This window comes from Peromyscus californicus, unplaced genomic scaffold (assembly GCF_007827085.1).
Source record: "Peromyscus californicus insignis strain IS unplaced genomic scaffold, ASM782708v3 Scaffold_1__1_contigs__length_55948999, whole genome shotgun sequence".
Classification (NCBI taxonomy): Eukaryota; Metazoa; Chordata; class Mammalia; order Rodentia; family Cricetidae; genus Peromyscus; species Peromyscus californicus.
This window is the reverse complement of record NW_026294492.1, coordinates 54,077,776-54,097,550: the sequence shown is the minus strand read 5'-3', so window position 1 is coordinate 54,097,550 and position 19,775 is coordinate 54,077,776. Positions and strand designations below refer to the sequence as shown.

Genomic DNA, 19,775 nt, shown 5'->3' with positions numbered 1-19,775 from the left:
CCACGCCCCCAGACCCTCACTGGGGGACTCTGGGCGGGGCTCCACCCTGACCACCGCCCCCAGCCCCCTAAAGTCCCTTCCGTAGGCGTAGATTCTGCATCTCTTGAAGGATGGAGGTGGAGGATGAGTGGTGTCAGGTGACCCACGGGTAAGGAGGGTGTGGGTCCGGTCTGGGGCTTGTTTGATTCTGAGTTCTCCGAGTGGCTGTGGATCTGGTTTCGGCCACCGCGCTCATGTCCGGGTCACAGGACAACCTGTGGGAGTCGGTTTCCGTCTGCCGTGTGGGTCCCGGGATGGGACTCAGGCCGCCAGGCTTGGCAACGAGTGCTGCCCACCACTGGGCCATCTGGCCAGCCCTTTTGTTTTTTGATATCCGTTATCCCAGACTGGCCTTGAATTGGTGATGCTCCGCCTCCGTGGCCCCCTGGCTGGGCTCACAGGCATGCTGTCCCCGCTGTGGCCCCTCCCAACGTCCACCTCCTTCTGTCCCCTGTCCGCTTGGCTCGTGTCCACACGGCTGCCTAGCATGGGGACGTTGGCGGCCACAGGGCCTTTGTGTCCCTGCTGCTCAGGGTCAGCCCTGCCGGACCCGCAGAGTCGGAATGCTCACCCACTGGACTAGAGACTTTTATTGTGTGGCAGACCTGGGTCCCCCCTTCCTGATGGGGACCGCCGGAGAGCCCACGGGGCGCAGGGAGGTAGCTGGGCCCCGCTGCGGAGAGGTCTGAGCGCTTCAGGCTGTGGGGTGGGGGCTCCCCAGCGGCCCACAGCCCCTGGGTCGGTCCTGTAGAATCCACGTCTCACGGCCAGGCTGGCTCAGGCCTCCTCCAGCGGAGCGGAGGGACAGCCTCTGAGCAGGTTGGCCCGGGTTTGGGTGGCCGAAAGTCCCACTGTAGGCAGGGCCACCCGGGCCCTTCCGGAACTGTCCGGGATGGACCTGCCATGTGAGAGAGGAGATGTTCCTTTCCCCTGGTCCTGTTTAGTGTCCCCGCATCCTTGACCCCCCACCCCCCCATCCTCTCGCAGCCAAGGATGACCTGGAACTTCTGATCCCCCTGCCTCCACGTCCCCCGTGCATCAAAGCCAGAACTGCGCTACCACACCTGGTTTTCACGGTGATGGGAATCGATCCCAGGCCTGGGGCACGGGGCGAGCACGTCTTCAAGCTACAGCCACAGCCCCTTCAGACCTGGACTCCGCCCCCCTCCCCTCCCCCGCCCCTTGGGGCACCTTGAGGGTCGGGGTGGTTAGAGGAGGTGGATGCAACCGAGAGGGAGGAGGCAGAGGGCGGGGTGCTGGGAGCACCGTGTTCGGTGGAAGATGTGTGACCCCGTGGAAGTCCCTTCCCCTCTCTGGGCCATTATCACAATGCAGAAAGGGACTAAGGCACAGGCTTGGCGGAGGTGAGCCCGACGGGCCGGCGGGGCGGGGCGGGGCCGCGCGGCTGCTGACCGTCAGGACCCCTAGGATCGGGCCCACTTTGCGAAGCTCCCGGAAGCTGCCAGGAGGGGGCGCGTCAGGGCTGTCCTGCCGATCTGGGGTCAAGCTGTGACCGGTCTGTCGTTCCCCCTCCGCAGGGTCTCCGGGCAGGGTCTCCCAGAGAGGGGCCTCCTGGCGCAAGACGCGCGGCCTCTCTGCGAAGACCTGGAAGCCGAGGGCGGTGGTGAGCACGGGCACATGCAGCAGGCCGGGCCCCTGCGCTGCAGGCCGGAGCCCCCGGCTGCAGCCCCCCGGCCTGCGCCGGCCCGGACCAGGGAGCTGGAAGGGCGGGATCTGGGCCGGGGTCAGGGGGCGGCCGGTTGGCATGGTGAGCGGCGGCGGCGGCGGCGGTGGTGGTGGTGGGGAGGCCCGGATCCCGTGTCAGGGTGGCTGGTGGCCTGGTTCCCGCTGTCCCCGCCCCCTCCGCCTCTTCATCTCTCCAAAGCTCTGTCGTCCTCTGTCCATGGCTGCCTGTCTCCCCTCTGACTCCTAGTGAAATATTAAATTTTCAATGTAATATTAAGGGGAAACATTAAAAATTAAATTTCACCTTTTTAAAATATTAAAACACTCGGAGCTGGATCCAGATCCCTGAATCGTAGACCACTTTCTCCTGTCCCAAGGTGGCGAGGGACTCTTCTGACATGTCCAGTCTTTTGATTCTGTGACAGGATATTGTTTGTCTACAAAACTCAAAGTCACACACCCGCAAAATCTCATTTACAATAAAAATTAGGGGGCGGTGGTGGCGCACACCTTTGATCCCAGCACTCGGGAGGCAGAGGCAGGAGGATCTCTGTGAGTTCCAGAACAGCCTGGGCTACAGAGCAAAACCCTGTCTCCAAAAGCAAAACATGTATGCACACACAGAGAGAAACTCAGAAAAATCCTCACCACAAACGAGACTCTTCTATACATACTGTGTACTTGACTCTTCACTCTGTGTCAGCAAGTTCCTGGGATGCTACACTGTGTAACAAACACCCCCACACACAGTAACATGAAGCTCTTTAGCATTTCGGTCTCACCCAGGCTGTCCAGTGCTTTCCATTCTATTTGTGTGTTTGTATCTGTGGGGCCAAGTGCCGTGGCCTGTGTGCAGGGGTCGGAGGACAACTTGCAGGAGTTGTTTCTTTCCTCTGTAGGTTCTGGGAACCAAACTGAGGTCCCCAGACTTGAAGGCAAGGGCCTTGCCCATCCCTCTCACTGGCTGTTTTTGTGCCGTTGAGGAGGGTCTTGCTCTGCAGTCCTGGCCGTTTCGGAACTGGTGACCTTCTTGCTCCAGTGGGGCTAGTAGGTATGGCCCACCTCTCCAGGCCTCAGACTTGCTGGCCCCAAGGAGTTGGGTCTGTGCTTTCCTGTCTCCTGGCAACAGGTGCTGGGCCAGCCTCTTGAAATGGCTGCAGCTTCCAGGCCCTCCTGCAACAGGGGGATGCCCTGAGCTCCTCTGCCAGCTAGGCTGTTTCCGGCATGATGTCCACTGTACTTTTGTGGACACATGTCCTGCTTGCAGCGTAAGGTCTACAATGGAAAGAAGCTAGCAGGGGACACCCCACTTTGTGCTGATCACCCCATATGATAGACAGCTCTTTTAGGAACTGGGTCAGTCACTCAGGTGGAGTGAATTCATGCCATTTTCGAGCTGAGTCTCCAGGGCCGGCGACATGTCTGCTGTCTGCAGGCAGGTGGGGCTGTTTGTCCACACTCCCTTAAGACTGTAGCTCAGCAAAGGTGGGGGAAGTGGACTTTCTGGAGCAGATTCGAGGGCTGTCAGGGGCAAGGCTTGCTGACTGGGGAGCTGGGGAGGGCCAGCAGTGCTGACTTAATCTCCTCCATGGCTCCTGGGAGCAGTAAGCAGAGATGGCTGGCACCAAGTCTTATTTCTGACACTGAGAAGAGGGACTCTGGCTGACTCTGGCTCCCCCTGCCTGGGCTCCCCAAACTTAAGAGTGGCTGATTGTCTCTGGGGACTGTGGCCGTGGGCTCCAGCCCAAGTGATGGGAAGGGCTAGGAAGGCTGAGGGCAGGACTAATTTATGGTTGCCCACGCCAGTGCAGGTCCAAGTACAGCTGCAGGTCGGTCTGCCCGTCTGCCCCGAGGCAGAGCCCTGCCCCTTCTCTGTGGCAAATGCCCCATAGCTGTCCCAGCCTGAGACCCCAGGGCCCCAGGCTCACTGCCAGCCACTGTGCTCCACAGCTGCCTCTCCATCTCCCACATGCCCGAGCGTGCCAGGTCCTCTTGGCTCCCTGGGCAGACAGAACGACGCACTGGAGACAGCTGATGAGGAGGACAGTGTGTGGGGGATGGCCAGGTCCCGGCAGGGCCCAGATGTCGTCCTCTTGCCACAGCCCAGCAGGAGAGAGAGGCTGTGAGGTGAAGCTGGGCTGAGGTGACCTCAGGTGCCCAGGCCTCCACCCCACACCTGGCTTCTCAGAAGACCAAAGTGATGAAACAGAAGGGGTAGGGAAGGAGACTTGGATGCTCAAGTGGGCAATTTTATTAAAAAACGAAACAAAACAGAAACAGAAACCAAAACACCACACAGAAGTTCCCCAGGAGGGAGGTCCCCGGGGGCAGGTGGCGCTCCACCTAAGCTTCCTGCTGCTGTACAAAGGGGTTGGGGATGGCCTCCATGCCGTCCTGCGGGCAGATGAGCACCACGGAGGTGCCGCGGCAGACCACGAGCCCCAGCTGCCGTGTATCCTCCGTCAGCTTGTACTGGTCATCGGGGTCTGGGGGGTTGACAGACAAGAGGAACTGAAGACATGTCCTTTCACCCAGTGTTCCACAACCAGGACCTCATGGGGGCTGTCCCGTCTCCTGAAGCTCTTTTGGGGACGGGCAGACCCTGGCACTCGGGTCTCAGAGCTGACTGTGGACATGGATACCTGGATTCTACAAGAACCCTAAAGGGCAGATGCTCACCCCATAAACACCAAGGGGTGGTCTGCGGGGGAAGCAGAGGCCCCAGAGAGGGTGAGCAGGAGGTGGAAATGGAGAGCGATTAGGAAGGTAATTGTCATGGGTACTGGGAGGGGATGCTCTGTGGGCGTTACGGCATTATTCTGGAATGAGCTGAGATCCTATGGGCACAGAGCCACCGACACAGGCAGACATTCCAGACAGGGGTCGGTGTCCCGGCGTCCCCAGGAGGGCTGGGGGAATGAGTTGTAAGTCTCAAGCCTGGGGCCATCAGAGCAGGCTTGTCACCTTTCTGGCAGTCAGGGACAGTCCTGCACCCCAGCCTGCCCCCTACGTCACCACCTGCCACAATGTGACCCCACAGGTGTGGAGCAGGAACAGGGCCTGGTGGCATCCCCGCAACCACAGCCAGCTCACCTCGCATGTACTCGATGGTCCCGTCCAGCACCAGGTTCAGCAGTGGGTCAAACCCCTTCAGGATCCCGCTGGCTTGAGGAACATGGGGAGGAGAGAGATGGGGGAGGATGACGTCACTGTCCTCCTGCTGCAGACCCAGGCATGGGGACAGATCGGGGACAGCTGCCACTACAGAACTCATGGGGAGGTGTGTCCCTATGTGGTGGCCTGGTGACCATGACCCCAACCCTCTCCTTTCCAGTGTGGAAGGGGCCACAGATGGTGAGTTCATGGTGGGCCAAGTGTTAATAAAACGTTATGTTCCCCCAAACTGAATTCTGCAGTTTCCATGTAGCACAAAATAGCTTTTTTTTTTTTTTTTTTTTTTTGGTCCTGAGAGGGTCTCATTTGCCCAGGCTGGTCTCAGACTCACTAGGCGGCCGGAAAATAATCCTGAACTCCCCAATCCTGCCTTTATCTCCCTAGTGTTGGAACAGCAGGCTTGTACGCCTGCTTTACATGGTGCTGGGAATGAAACCCAAGGCTTCATGCACGCTAAACCGGCGCTCTGCCCACTGAGTTATAGCCTCAGCCCTGGCTGGGTTTTGGAGACAGGGTCTTGTGACATAGCTCAGACTGGCCTAGGAGACCCCCGGGTCACTTCTGCCTCCAGGCTGTTGAGGGGACTCCTTCCTTCCATCTTTCCCGCTCCCTCCTCCTCTGTCCTCCCAGCCTTCTAGCCCTCTTCCTTTAGGATCTACCAATAATGGTCTGGGTGCTACCCCACCTGGCTCTCTTTCCCTGGGACTCAGTTTCCCCATCCACAATGGGGCCTACTGGTACCTCTCAATGTTACGGCATGGCCCAAGCTTTGCCTTGTTAAGAGTTAAAATGCCTGCCCTGTGTGGCTTCCCACGCTCGCCGCGACCCTGATTCTGTCTTAGGGAGCACTCACCTTCCCGGCCACCCTGGAACTTCACTCGGATGGTCTTGTCAATGTACTTAGACAGGTCCAAGATGCTCTCTTTCTTCTTCTTCTCTTTGTCCTGCTGGAGAGTGGTGGAGCTGAGGAGTGAGTGGAGCTGGCACCCAGTGACTCCTTTCCACCATACCATAGCCCCATCTGCACCCTCATTTCCACCTCCCATGCCCCCCTAACTGAATTCTACCTCCTTGATTCTGCATCTCTGTCTCTATCCCCATGTCCTTCTGTCTGCATCCCCATGTCCCGCATCTGCATCCCTGTTCCCCACCTGTATCCCCAAGTCCCTGTCTGCATCCCCATGTCATCTATTCTGTATCCCCCTGTCCCCCGTCTGTATCCCCATGTCCCCGGTCTGCATCCCATGTCCCCCGTCTGCATCCCATGTCCCCCGTCTGCATCCCATGTCCCCCGTCTGCATCCCATGTCCCCCGTCTGCATCCCATGTCCCCCGTCTGCATCCCCACGTCGCCCGGTCTTCAGTCCCACGTGATCCCAGTTCCTCTGCGTCCCTGTCTCCCTATCCGTCTTCGGGCGTCCGGCACCCTCTCTTGGCTCCTCGGTTCTCGCTCCCACAGTCCCTCGTGCCTGTGGCCCCGCTCTCCCCGCGACCCAGGAATGCTCACCGCCATCTTGCCGCCGCGCGCCGCTCTGCGCAGGCGCCACCCCGCCCCCTTCTCGCGCGGGGGGCCGTCCGCGCACGCGCAGGCTCGGCGCCTGCGCGTCGCGGGTCCCGAAGGCGTTGCCGGGAAACCTTCCGCCGAGAGCTGCGGTGGGACCGGCTGACATGGCGGCGGCGCGGCTGGCCGCGGCCCTGCTGCTGCTCGCGGCCCAGGTGAGGACCACGGCGGGGCGGGGCGTCCCGGCCGCCCCTCTCGTGGCCGGGGCCATGACCTCGCTGTCGTCCCCTCGCTCTCTCTGGCCACCGCAGACTTCCGGCCGGGCTTAACCCGCCCTGGGGCCCCAACCGCTGCTGCTGCCGCCGCCACTGCCGGCCTCAGTTTCCCCTTCTGCAGAATGGGGCGAGTCCCCGCCCTCCTCCCCCGGGGGCGTCCAGCGCAGCCCCCAGATGCTTGCAGCCCTGCGCTCCGGCTTCTGCCCCGTGACCTTGGGCAGGAGGGGGGGGGTCCCCACTTCTGGGTCAGTGCAAAACTGGGTGTGCGCGGGATGCGCCCCGACCTGGTACCCAGGCAGGAGGTTGGCTTTTGGTGTGCTTTGCTTCCTGAGGTACGATCGCATGCTGGCCTTGAACTCGCAGTGTAGCCCCGGCTAGTCTTGAACTCGCTCCGCAGCCCAGGCAGGTCTCTGACTTTGCCATGTGCCCAGGCTGGTTCTGTCCGCCCTGTGAGGCTCGGGCTAGCCTGGAACTCACAGCAGACCACCTGCCTCAGTACCCCAAGCGCTGGGATGACAGGCCTGCATCCCCGCACCCGGCTTAGCTGTTAGATTCCTTTTGGTTTGTGTCTGCGGCGGATCCTGGAGGGCTGCAGCCTCGGGCACACGGGGCGCTTGCTGGGTTCTACCGGGCACGGCTCGCAGGGTAGCCTGTGCTGCTATCGCAAGTGCGCCTTTTTTTTTTTTTTTCGGAGATTGCCAAGTTTTGCACAGGGTTTCCCTTTATAGCCTAGGCTAGCTGAGCTTGTGACTGCTCAGCCTCACCGTCGCCGGCCCTGGCGTGCACCTCCCCAGGCTGTGGTTCCCAGCCGCTCCACCCCGTGGCCCACATCTCCTCCGCTTTTACCCTCACAGCCTGCTCTCGGCCGGACGTGAGCTTTTGAAAGTGTGTCAGGGCCTGCAGCATCCTGCCAGCAGTCCGGGGGCTCTGCGTCATGTGTCCTGGGCCCCGGGCCTGAATCGGGACGCCGCCCTCGCTGGGCCGGTGATGTCCACCGAGGCTGTTCTGTGTTCGCCCTGTCTTTTGACTTCAGAATACCCCTGGTCATCTAGTCTCGACCAGTCCTGCCCTGGCCGGCCTGTGCCTTTCTTACTGGTCTATTTTACCGGATGGAGGGCTTTTCAGGGGCAGTGACACTGGGAGGTTCTGAAGGATGAATAGGAGTTTGCCAAGGATAGGAGAAGAAGGATGTGAGGGATGGCGTTTCCCCGGGGATGAGCACGCGATGACTGGAGTTGATACCTGTGGTGGTTCCCTGCAGTGGGAAGTGCCCCTCCTCAGGGTTGGAGACGGTGGAGCAGAAGGGCCTGGGTCCTGGCGGGCGGTGAAGCTGGGTGCCAGGGGACTTCACCTGGGCAGGCGATGGCATCACCGGGACCTTATCCTGCCTGTGAGCAGCTGTCCCTGTCTTTCCCAAATCTGGTGGGGAACAGGCAGGGGCGGCATTCTTGGCTGGGTCACAGCCTGGTCCAAGTGCCCAGTAATGAGGCTAGCTCAGAGTGGGAGGGGCTTGGTGCCAGTCCTGGACCCACTGCCGCTTTGTGACCCCGGCTAAGAGACTAGATGTCCCCAGCTATACCTCTCTCCCCGTTACCGAGAGAGGAGCGTGCAGTGGGACTACTTGGCACCATGCCTTGGTGCCCCCGAGGCCCCACCGCCGGCTCCCCGTCTGGTGCCCCCGAGGCCCCACCGCCGGCTCCCCGTCTGGTGCCCCCGAGGTCCCACCGCCGGCTCCCCGTCTGGTGCCCCCCAGGCCCCCACCGCCGGCTCCCCGTCTGGTGCCCCCGAGGTCCCACCGCCGGCTCCCCGTCTGGTGCCCCCAGGCCCCCACCGCCGGCTCCCCTTTGTGTCCTCTTGGTCCCCCACCACTCTGAGGTGGTGTTGGGGGCTCGTGGTGCCCAGATGCGTCTAAGTAAGCTTGCTGCTGGGGGTGGGGTGGGGGGCGTCCGTTCTCGGTTCTCCCAGGTGTGGCCAGATCACGGAGCCTTGGGTACTGGTTCTTGGAAGAGCCTGACCTGTTGAGAGTGTCATTGTGCTGTCCCTGTGGTGAGGGAGTGGAAAGGCTGCCATGTGCCCTGTGGGGTGGGCGACCATGAATGCGCCTTTGTGCTTGTAAATGACCTCTGTGAAGAGAGCCGTTCTATCGATTTCCGTTTCACACAAAAGCCACTTCACAGAGAGCCCCAGCCCGGGCCCACAGAGCAGGGCTCTGCTGGCCCGTATCACAGCTGCCCTGATGCTGGACGGGAAGGAACCGTGGGCGCTCCCACAGGAGTGGACTTACTGTGTGCCAATACAACCTATAAACCCAGACGGCAGGCAGGGGCGGTTTGGGGTGTGCTCTGAGCCCTGTGGTCTCTGCTGCCTTCTGCCCCTCCCTCCCCTGAGCTGGGGACTCAGGGCCTTCCTGGGGCACCCAGCAGCCTGGAGAGGCGGGGAGAATATTCTGGGGACCACGGTTGGGCGGTCGGTGCTGGAGTTGACGGTGGGTCCCTGTGGTGGTGGGAAAACCGGCGCCACAGTGGCTTTCACTGTGAGGTCAGTGTCTCAGAGTCCCAGGGGCCGGGGCAACCTGGGTCCTCCGCGCTGCTGCCTTGAGATGACCAGAGTCCCTTCCAGGGGTTGGCCCCATCTCTAAAAAGGACAAGCCCGGTCTGTGTGAGACCCAGGCGTCCTGGTGGGGACCCTGCCGGTCGGTCTGCTGGCTGTAAGTTGATATCCAAGGTTGGTGTCCATCCTGTTTCCACGGCAGGTCCTCAGGCGACACCCGGTCTTTCCCTGAGGAGTTTGCAGCCTGGAGGGGTGAACTCCTAGAGCCCAGAGTGACTTCTGGGGAGACGTAAACAGAGTCTGTGTGCCCTGGATAGGTCACCCACGGGACGGGAGTGGCTCCGCCCAGGTGGGAATAAGGAAGCAGTGGACTCATGGGGAGTCCTCACCGGAGTGTGGGTGGCTCGTCACTGAAGAGCTGGTTCCTGACAGGCCTGGCGGGCACTGGACTGACTCCCCCCAGCAAGTTCTGTGTGTGTCCTCGGCAGCCGGTCTTATGAGTTTACAACTTTCTGAATTTAGGAAAGTTATGGTAGAGTTCCGAGCCTTAGACCCTCCCCCTCCCCGCCCCTCCATTCCTTCCTCCTCTGTGACACGCCCTGAGCCTTGATGAAGGTTGACCTTGGCCCACTGTACCACAGCTCTAGTCAGCTCTCAGGAGCTGGGTGGTTTCCCTCTGACTGAACGGGCCAGCAGCGGCCATGATCCTTAGACGTAAACACAGATGTGTAGAGGGCATTCTGACAGGCACATCACAAACGTTCATCAAAACTGTAGCGTGGACGAAGCCCTGGATTCCATCCCTGGCACCACAAAACCAGGTGTGTGCCTGTCATCCCAGCTCGCAGATCACAAGTTCAGGGTCATCCTCAGTTCCAAAGAGTCGATTACCAGCCTGGGCTACACGAGACTCTGCCAACAATAGCATCTGTGTTCCTGCTGCGGACTGTGATCTCCCCAGCGAAAGCCTTTGCCCTGGCTCACACCACATGTGAGTTGTAGGCAGGCCTTATGGCCAACCTGAAGTCATTGGTCACACTTGGAACAGCATGTCACTTCTGCATCAGCGGTACATCTCCTGTGAGATGTTGCGGTGTGGCACACAGGGCCCGTCATCCTAGTCTCGGGGTGGGCTGCCAGCTCGGCCCCAGCCTGATTCCTCTGTCTTCAGCAGCCAGTGTGTGATGTCTCTGGCATCAGGGGCCTGCTGTGGAGTGAAAGCAGCCACAGTGGCAGCAGTATACTTTGTTAGCGTTTTTGCAGATCTGTGGGGCTCCGTAAGACTCTCAAGGGTTAGCGTTATGTAATGAAACTACATTTTTTTAAACATGCATTTTGTGTTTGAATCTGTGTGTACTTAGATGTTCATGCTGTGACAACTTGTGGGAGTCTTCTCTCCTACCCTGTGGGTCCCAGGGCTGGAACTCGGGTCTTGAAACTTTGTGGAGGCTGGTCAGTAAGTCACACTGTTTCCAGCTGCTCTTGGGTGGCTAGAAGGATGTCCAAAGGGAAACATTGGCCAGGTCCAAGCTCAGCACTGTGGCAACGCTTCCCTCGGCAGGGAAAGGCTGGACGCAGCAGCATGGACGGGGACATGCTCATGTAGCCCTCCGCCTCTTCAACCTTGGCCCATAGCTGTGGGGCTGCCGGGCTGGCCTGGGCCCCATGGTGGAATTCCCTCTGTAGACCTAGCTGGCCTCTAAGTCACAGATCCCTACCTCGAGTGCTGGGATTAGGACGTGTTGTGCACCATCTAGCCCCTTGTGCTCCCGTTAAGGGCGGACTGGGATGTTGTCACTCATCTTTCCTAGTCCCACCCCTCCACTGTCTGCTTCTTCCCACCGGTTCAAGTCTTTGGAGCCCAGGAAGTGCTTATTAGCACTGGGGCAGCCAGCTTGCACCTCCACGTCTGCCTCCCTTCCCCCACTCCTGCCAGCCCGAGCCGACAGGGAGGCTAAGGCCGTACTCAGGGCATTGGCCTTCTGGACAGACCGCTGAGCCTCAGCAAGTACTGGCATTTCAACAGATGCCACACAGCTGGCCGTGGGCTGCTTTGATCCCCCACCCCTCATGTACTGCTCTAACGGGTTGCGTATATCCTTAACTCCAGTGTGGTTTTGGGGGCATCCCCAGCTTGATGCCACGGCCGGGGGGCCAGGGCATGCAAGCAGCCACTGCTTCTCTCCTGGGATCCTGTCTCTTGTCCAGAGAGGTACCTGGCTTCCTTGGAGCAAGCCACCAGGGACTGGTCATGGGAACCCAGGGAAGCTGATGGGAGGCAGGAGAGGGTTGCGGGGCACCTATGACGTGCTGTTACCACGCAGCTGGCTCTGGGATGGGCCGTCTTCTGTAGCTCCCTGCTTCGGAGGTCCCTTCCGCAGAACTGTTCTGTGTCAGGCTGAGCCTGGTGGGCGTGGCCAGCATCAGGAGGACAGAGGGAGGAGCTCACCCTTGAGACAGGGTCTCTGTAGCCCAGGCTGGCCTCAAACTCATGGCTATCCTTCTGCCTCGGCCTCCCGAGTGCGGGATGTCAAGCCTGTGCCACCGAGCCTTGCTCAGGAAGGTGCCCTTGTCCTTGTCTGCCTTCCTCACTGGTGCCCTCACCAAGACCAGGGCCGTGGGCACCCTTTCTGAGATGTCCCCACTGCCTTGGCATTGCAGGTGGCCTGTGAGTTCGGTGTGTTGCGAGTGGTCTCCCAGAGCGGCGGTACCCGGGGCAGGGACTATTGCATCCTCTACAACCCACAGTGGGCCCACCTGCCGCACGACCTCAGCAAGGTGGTGAGTTGCCCACTAGAGGCCACGTGTGCCTGTGGTCTGCTGCCGACACCTGTCCCTGCAGCCAGGCTCCTGCCACTCACTTGGAGTCCTTGGTGGACGCCATCCCTCTGGGCCTGGGTTCTGCTCAGGAGTAAAAGCTAAGGGCTGTGGGAGGCAGGCCTGCTGGGGAGCCTGGCCAGACGGGCCTGTTAGGCGGCTCACTGTCCATCTCACCCCTCAGAGCCACTCCATGCCTGCTTATGCCCCATGCTATTCCCAGAGAGGTGCCTGTCCTGAGTCAGCCCCTCCACCCCTTCCCATCGACACTTGAGGGTGTGTGTGTGTGTGTGAACGCACACATGGACTGCGTGTGAACGGCCCCAGCCTCTAGGTCCAAAGTCTCCAGGTGTTTCAGCGTGCTCACAGTGGGTCAGCATGCCTTTTCAGCCTTGAGTGGTGCTCATGCCACTGTGACCCGGACTGAGGCCAGGACACTTACTAGGCTTTGGAGGATATGCCAGTGTGTGTGGGTGAGGGCTTTGTGAGTCCCGGGTGCACGGGTTCCTAGCTTTGCATGTCATGTGGACATGTGTGTCTCCTCACAGGGTACTCAGAGCAGCCTCCCACCCCAGCTGGGGAGGACAGGCCTGGCTGTCCTGGTGTGGAAGCCTGTAGGGGCAGTTAGTGTGTGCTACTCCCGTTCTTTCTGTGGGACTTGGTGGCCCTGACGCCACCCCCTCTGCAGTCTCTCCTGAAGCTTCGAGACTTAAGCTCGACACAGCTCTGTTCCTACCGTGACCTTCCTGTGGACCTGACCAACCAAGTCGCGCTGGTGGCCCGGGGCAACTGTACCTTCTACGAGAAAGTGCGCCTGGCCCAGGGCAGCGGGGCGCGCGCGCTGCTGGTTGTCAGCAAGGAGAGGCTGGTAGGGTGCCCGCGTCCCCGTCGCCTGTGGGTGGTGGGGCAGCGTCGGGGAGCCCTGGCTTCAGATGGACACTGAAATGGTGAAGGCATGAGCTGGAGACCCTTAGCGTGGCCACCGTGCTGGGCCAGTTCAGAGGAGCCTCTAGGCCCCGCCTTCCTTAGGGCCCGTGAGCACCAGGGCTTGGTGCCTGGAGGAGGATTAGCATTGCCTGCCCTGTCCACTGCAGGTCCCTCCGGGAGGCAACAAGACACAGTACGAGGAGATCAGCATCCCCGTGGCCCTGCTTAGTCACAGGGACCTGCAAGACATCTTCAAGGTAGGTACCAGCGAAGGCAAGGTGGGTCCTAGGAGCAGGTTCTGTGGGTTCTGGGTCTTGGTCCTGAGGTTGGTTCAAGGTGGGGTCCTGCGGCTTCTGGGTGGGTCCTGGGCAGAGCTGGGGCATAGTGCCCCTACCCCCTGAGCCCACTCTTCCTGGGGACAGCGCTTCGGCCATGCCGTGATGGTGGCACTGTATGCACCGAGCGAGCCAGTGATGGACTACAACATGGTCATCATCTTTGTCATGGCCGTGGGCACCGTCGCCCTCGGCGGCTACTGGGCCGGCAGCCGGGACGTGAAGAAGTGAGTACTGCTGACTGCAGGCCCCGTGGGCGGGCCGAGCTGCCGGGAACTGGGCCCCGGGTGACCCCAGTGTTTCCCAAGAAGGTACATGAAGCATAAACGAGACGACGGGCCTGAGAAGGAGGACGAGGCGGTGGACGTGACGCCCGTCATGATCTGCGTGTTCGTCGTCATGTGCTGCTTCATGCTGGTGCTGCTGTACTACTTCTACGACCACCTGGGTGCGCTGAGGCCCCGCCCGCCCCGCCAGAGTCCCGCCCACTCCGCTAGAGCCCCGCCCACCCTACCCATAGCCCCGCCCACGAGCCCACCGCCCAGCTCTCTTGACTTAGTACCTTTCCTGCCCTGCTGTCCCTGTGCCCCGCCCGCCCGCCCGCCCGGCCCTGCAGTCTATGTGATCATCGGCATCTTCTGCCTGGCCTCCTCCACCGGTCTCTACAGCTGCCTGGCGCCCTGTGTGCGCAAGCTGCCCTTCTGCACGTGCAGGTGAGCCCTCCCGCCCCTCCTGCACTGTCCCCCCCGCTGGCACAGCAGAGAGACCGCAGATGCCCCTAAGTGCCCGTCACGTGGGTGGGGTGGCTCGGGGCCCAGGCCCCCATGCACTATGTCCCTCCTGTCCAGTCATGACTCAGGTCGCAGGAGTGAGGCCGCCCAGGAGGGTGGATCGGGAAGGGGGTGGCAGCATCACAGGCCCCCAAGGGTCTACAGCCCCGGGGTGCCAGTGGACCAGCACTGCTGCTCAGAGCCACGTGGGCTAGGTGAGGGGCCCTGGGCCCTGAAGGCCAGCAGGGACAGGGTAGAGACCCTTTGGGGCTGCCATCCTGGAGCCAGAGGGCCTGGCCCGTCGGGAGGGGATGTGGAGGCGAAGGGCACACATGTGGGAAGGACGCTGACGGGTGCTCTCCTCCAGGGTCCCCGACAACAGCCTGCCGTACTTCCACAAGCGCCCGCAGGTCCGCACGCTGCTGCTGGCCCTCTTCTGCATCGCTGTCACCGTCGTGTGGGGGATCTTCCGAAACGAGGACCAGTAAGTGCTGCCGTGTCCTGGGCCACCCCGTCAACTTCTCACCGCTGTCCTTGGGTGCCCCCGCTTCCGGCCTGGCCCGGTGCTGCCCATCTGGAGGGCACACCACGGCTGCCGCCTGCCCGTGTCCCGTTTCATTCAGGCCTGGCGCGGAGCCTGTGCCCTGATTGGAATCTAGACAAGGGTCCTGGGCAGAGCGAGGGGACATGCTGGACCAGTGCCACTGTTTGTCACCCACTGTCTTGGCGTGGGCTCAGGCAGTACCTGATGCCTGGTGCCGCTTGCTGTCCGCCCCCAGGGTGATGGGAGGCCCCGTTTTCTCCGCACTGAATTCCCACGGGGTTCTTCTGCATGCACACTCCCCTTTAAAGCAGAGGCCTGGCGCCGTGACCCAGAGGGCAGCCTGCCTGTCCCCACCTGGCTCCCAGTCGTCACTGACACCGTCTGGCACAGCCCAAGCCTTTCCCCGGGCACCTCTGGCTTCCCCGCTGCTTGGTGCTCTGACAGACGTCACTGGGAGAAGGGACAGGGAAGTGTTTAAGTCATGATGAGAGATGGGGCTCTGAAAACAGAGTCAAGCCCCACCCAGACTTAGTCTGTCCCTGCTGTCCTCGCATGTCTCCATGGTGACTGCCGTGACGGTGAGGAACAGTAGACCCGTGTTCCCACAGCAGTCTGCTTCTGCCCTTTTCTCTGACTGCACAGCCCGGGCCCGTGCAGCCCCGACTCCCAGATTCCACAGCTGTGTGTTCTGGAAAAATTCAGATGGTACAGGAGCCGTCCCTCTGGCCTGCTGCACGTCTGCTTGGAGCCAGTCCACAGACCCTGCTGCTGGCCCTGCCACCCGGCGTGGTGGCACCATTGCTTCTGGGGTCTGAGGCCCCTTGTGGGCAGGGTGGGTGACTCACGGTTTGGTGGCAGGCCCGCGGCGGCTGCCCGGTGTCAGATGAGGCAGGGGCAGAACTCCTAGTTATTGAGTGTTCTCCTCCCAGGTGGGCCTGGGTCCTGCAGGACATCCTGGGCATCGCCTTCTGCCTGTACATGCTGAAGACCATCCGCCTGCCCACTTTCAAGGTGAGGCCGCCAATGAGCACAGCAGCCCAGTCCAGGGTGGAAGTCTGAGGCTCTGGGTGAGGCATGGGCCCAGGGTGTTGGGTATGACCATAGGAGCAGCCCTGGTTGGGCCAATAGTCCTGGGCACAGGTGACGGGTGCAGCCTGGCGTGGCCCTGGGCGGGACGGCCCCTCAGGCCCTGGCTTCCACAGGCTTGCACACTGCTGCTCTTGGTGCTCTTCGTCTATGACGTCTTCTTCGTCTTCATCACCCCCTTCCTGACCAAGGTAGGTTCTCTCTGCCCTCCCAGCTGCCCATTCCCATCCCCACCCTGGCTGACAGGCCTGTCTTGTGCAGAGTGGGAACAGCATCATGGTGGAGGTGGCCACCGGGCCCTCAAACTCATCCACCCACGAGAAGGTACGCCACTCTGCCATGTGGGTTGTGGGCTGAGAGCCCACGGAGGGGTGATGGGCGTGGGCCCCCAGCCTGAGCCCAGCTCTCCCCACAGCTGCCCATGGTGCTGAAGGTGCCCAGGCTGAACACCTCGCCTCTCTCCCTGTGTGACCGACCCTTCTCACTCCTGGGCTTTGGAGACATCTTGGTGCCAGGTGTGGGCTGAGCGCACGGGGCGGGGCCAGCAGGTGGGCTGTGGGGCACGGCGCCCATGCCTGGAGTCCAGGAAGGGTCTGGGAGTGAGATGGTCTCCTGGGTGGTGTGTGGCTGTACGGCCACGCCTGCCTGTGTGTGTGTGTGTGTGTGTGTGTGTGTGTGTGTGTGTGTGTGTGTGTCTGTCTGTGTGTCTGTGTCCCTACGGCTGCATAGGGTGATGTGCATCCTTGCTGTCCCCATCCGCCATGGCAGGACCCTGTGGGTCACCCTGCCACACTGGTCTCCATGGCCATGCCACAGTCGTGGTGACTCTGCATCCCCCCAGGGCTGCTGGTGGCTTACTGCCACAGGTTCGACATCCAGGTGCAGTCTTCCAGGATCTACTTTGTGGCCTGCACCATTGGTAGGTGGCCATGCTGCTATCCTGCCCTTCTCTGCCTTTTGTCTGTTACCTCAGGGCCCCCGGTCCCATGTGCCACTACTCCCAGGCTGGTTTTAAATGTCACCCATAAGGCTGGGCATGAGTAGTCCGGTGCCTGGCCTGTGTTGGCCCGGGTTCCCCGGGCTGGTGGAGCATTTACCACACAGGCTCCCATGGCCGTCTGCCTTCCTCCCCAACCTGCACAGCCCTGTGGCTCTCTCTCTGAGCTTCATGCCGCTCAGCTGGCCTGGAGTTTACAGTCCCCCTGCCTCAGCTCCCACAGTTCCGGAAGGCCCATCTTACCAGCTTGCCGCACATGCTTGCTGAATCCTTGTCCTTGTTCCCCTCCGTCGGTCACGGTGGCCCCTCCAGGAGAGGTGGTCTGACACTCACTCTGTCCCTGCAGCCTACGGCCTGGGTCTGCTGGTGACATTCGTGGCTCTTGTCCTCATGCAGCGTGGCCAGCCCGCGCTGCTCTACCTGGTCCCCTGCACACTGATGACCAGCTGCACCGTGGCACTGTGGCGCCGGGAACTGGGTGCCTTCTGGACGGGCAGCGGCTTTGCGGTGAATACCGGTTTGCTATGACTGCGGTGATAACCCCTAAGGCCGCCAGGTCAAGTTGAGTCCAACCTCCTGTGCTCCCACTGAGCCCCTGGCCCGGGTCCCTTGCTTCCGGAAGGTCACACTTTGGGCTTGTGGTTTGCTGTGGGGATTCACTGGATGTGACCTGAGGCTGTGAACATTCCTGCTGCATGGCCAAAGCCCTCCCCCAAAGGCCCCGTTGCAGCCAGAGGTGAAGGGTACAGTGGAGGGCTGAGAGGGAATGGGAGGTGCCCCCCTACCCCCAGGCAGTGGATGACACACGACTCCCCAAGAGTAGCCTTGCTCCTTGGAAGCGTCTTCCTGTGGGCCCTGTGTTTCAGGACTTCCTCGGTGTCACAGAGGCAGCTGCGGGAGTAGGCAGGGACCTGCTCAGTGCCAGCCTTATGCTTGCAGACCTCTTGGGCTTTGGGGCTACTGGTTCCCACGGGGTGGATTTGCCCATAGGAGTGAGTGGCCTTTCTCTAGGGGCTCTGGAGGAGCATCAGGGAAGGTTAAGAGGTGTAGAGGGGGAGCAGCAGTCCCACACACCTGCTCCCAGGACCTGATACCCTGGGCCTTGGAGGCCTGGGCTCCTGCAGCCTGTATACTGGATGGCACTGGATGGTGCTGGATGGCACTGGGTGGTGCTGGATGGTGCTGGTGCTGATGGCACTGGATGGCATTGGGTGGCACTGGATGGTGCTGGGTGGTACTGCATGGCACTGAATGGCGCTGGATGGCGCTGGTGCTGGATGGCACCGGATGGTGCTGGATGGCGTTGGATGGCACTGGATGGTGCTGGATGGCATTGGGTGGCGCTGGATGGTGCTGGATGGTGCTGGATGGCGCTGGATGGTGCTGGATGGCGCTGGATGGTGCTGGATGGTGCTGGTGCTGGATGGTGTGTCATGCCTGCTCTAAGTACCCTGCATTTGTGTTGGGTTCTGTCCCATTGGGGTCCCCTGCCCACTTCTCCCAGCCTCACAGCTTCCTCCTCTCTACAGAAAGATGTACCTCAGTCTTCATGGGCTCCAACCGAGAGGCCTGTAGCTATGAGGGACTCAGATGCTCCCCTCCCCCAGCAGCCGCCAAGTGAAGAGCTGGCCAAGAAACCCGTGCCCACTGAGGAGGCAGCCCTGCCTGAGGAGGCAGGGGCTGCAGACCCTGCCAGGGACGGCAACAGCCCCACGGTCAGCACACCCAGTCCCACAAATAGGGAACAGGTCCAGCCCAGCCCTGTGCTGCAGCCAGGGACTTTGGCCTAGGAAGAGGAGGCACAAGATCTGGACCGTCAGCCTTCCATGCCACACAGATGCCAGCCACCTGGGACCTGCAGGGGACAGGGACAGCTGCCCCCCTCCTGGGCAGCAGGCCCGTGTCGTGGCCTCCTTAACATGGTGCTCAGCCCCCGAGGCCTTGCGCTTCTTCTCCACCGCGGCACGCCTCGGCGCCCAGCTCTGCTTTGCACCAGGCCGTGAGCTCCCCTGTCCTCCGCTCCCCGCAAGGCTGCTGCCTCTGGTGCTTTGCCACCACCGCCGCTCACCCCGCAGTCCCAGCCGGCCGCGCCTTCTTCCACAGGACAGGGCTCCGGGGCTGGAGCAGCATCTCTGTCGTGCAGGTTCACATGTTGGGAGCGGCCATGAGAGCCCTGGATGTGGGCACCCTGCCCAGGGTCGACAGGAGGAGTCCTTACCCCATCAGGAGGGGCCATGCCGAGATGGGAGTCGAGGCTGCTGGTCACGGCTCCAAGCCAGTGAATGGCTCTGGTTCTGCGGTCTGCGGTCTGCGGCACGGCGGGAACTGGCCAGGCATGAATGGGTCATGTCCCCAGCAGCTAGCCCTCAGCTCAGATCTGCAAGTCTTCCACACCACGGCCACTGCCCTCTGCCCCAGCAGTGGCTTCTGGACCTGGCATCTGTCCTCTACCTCACCAGCCAGGCTCTGGACTCCACGACAGATGTGCCTGCAGAGAGTCCACCACACACGCTGCATGTCACTGAGGCACTCGTGAGGGAGCCTGGGACCTGTGTCCACTCACACTTGCATGGAAAAGGGTGACAGGCAGTGGCAGCTGGGCCGTCCTCCTCGAGCTTGGGGGAGGAGGGAGGGGGACGGCCCCTAGGCACCCCTGTCCTGCCAGAGTGGACAGACAGGAGCACTGGGCCCAGCCACCTGCTTGTGCCACTTGGACTACGCCTTAACTCAAGCCATTTTGTACTGGGATCTCTGAGCTGGTCGCAGGGCTCTGGGCAGTGCCACCCGAGGGCCTGCTCTAGGTTGTCAGGGGATTAAATAGCTTTTCATACTCATCTCGGCCTCTCGTCCTGCGAGGTCTGGCCTGGACACAGTGCCCTGCTGTGACTCTCCAGTGGTGTTGAGTCCTGACAGAGGCGTGGGGTGGCCAGAGCCCGTGGATGCAGACCCTCCTCACCCCTTGTCCCCATGGTGCCCCAATTGGCTTTGCAGAGATGTGTGTGTTGTCCCCAACCTCCCACTGCGCTGCCCTGCAGCCAATCACAGCCCCAGCCGGGCTGGTGGCCCGGGCAGAGG

General features: G+C 61.5%; 2 protein-coding genes across 8 annotated transcripts; one reads left to right on the top strand and one right to left on the bottom strand.

The window, feature by feature from the left end:
* Positions 1–3,958: 3,958 nt before the first annotated feature.
* On the bottom strand, positions 3,959–6,510 carry Lsm7 (LSM7 homolog, U6 small nuclear RNA and mRNA degradation associated). 3 transcript variants are annotated; one of them, XM_052747129.1, is made up of 4 exons: positions 6,406–6,510; positions 5,753–5,846; positions 4,819–4,890; positions 3,959–4,211 (listed from the first exon to the last, which is right to left on the bottom strand). In XM_052747129.1, exons 1-4 carry the CDS (start codon positions 6,409–6,411, stop codon positions 4,069–4,071), a joined length of 315 nt encoding a protein of 104 aa, XP_052603089.1. In that variant the 5' UTR covers positions 6,412–6,510; the 3' UTR covers positions 3,959–4,068. The 3 variants fall into 3 exon arrangements, with proteins under 3 accessions (XP_052603089.1, XP_052603090.1, XP_052603088.1); XM_052747130.1 differs by having other exon boundaries at positions 5,753–5,843; positions 6,406–6,497; XM_052747128.1 differs by lacking the exon at positions 6,406–6,510 and having other exon boundaries at positions 5,753–6,060.
* Sppl2b (signal peptide peptidase like 2B) lies at positions 6,484–19,534 on the top strand. 5 transcript variants are annotated; one of them, XM_052747102.1, is made up of 15 exons: positions 6,484–6,614; positions 11,886–12,005; positions 12,730–12,909; positions 13,136–13,225; positions 13,391–13,530; positions 13,615–13,751; positions 13,920–14,016; positions 14,441–14,557; positions 15,547–15,628; positions 15,820–15,894; positions 15,965–16,027; positions 16,119–16,218; positions 16,545–16,622; positions 17,047–17,207; positions 18,230–19,534. In XM_052747102.1, the coding sequence occupies exons 1-15, from the start codon at positions 6,567–6,569 to the stop codon at positions 18,488–18,490; spliced, it is 1,749 nt and encodes a 582-aa protein (XP_052603062.1). In that variant the 5' UTR covers positions 6,484–6,566; the 3' UTR covers positions 18,491–19,534. The 5 variants fall into 5 exon arrangements, with proteins under 5 accessions (XP_052603062.1, XP_052603061.1, XP_052603064.1 ...); XM_052747101.1 differs by having other exon boundaries at positions 13,612–13,751; XM_052747104.1 differs by having other exon boundaries at positions 13,612–13,751; positions 16,472–16,622; positions 18,230–18,436.
* The last annotated feature ends 241 nt before the right edge of the window (positions 19,535–19,775 follow it).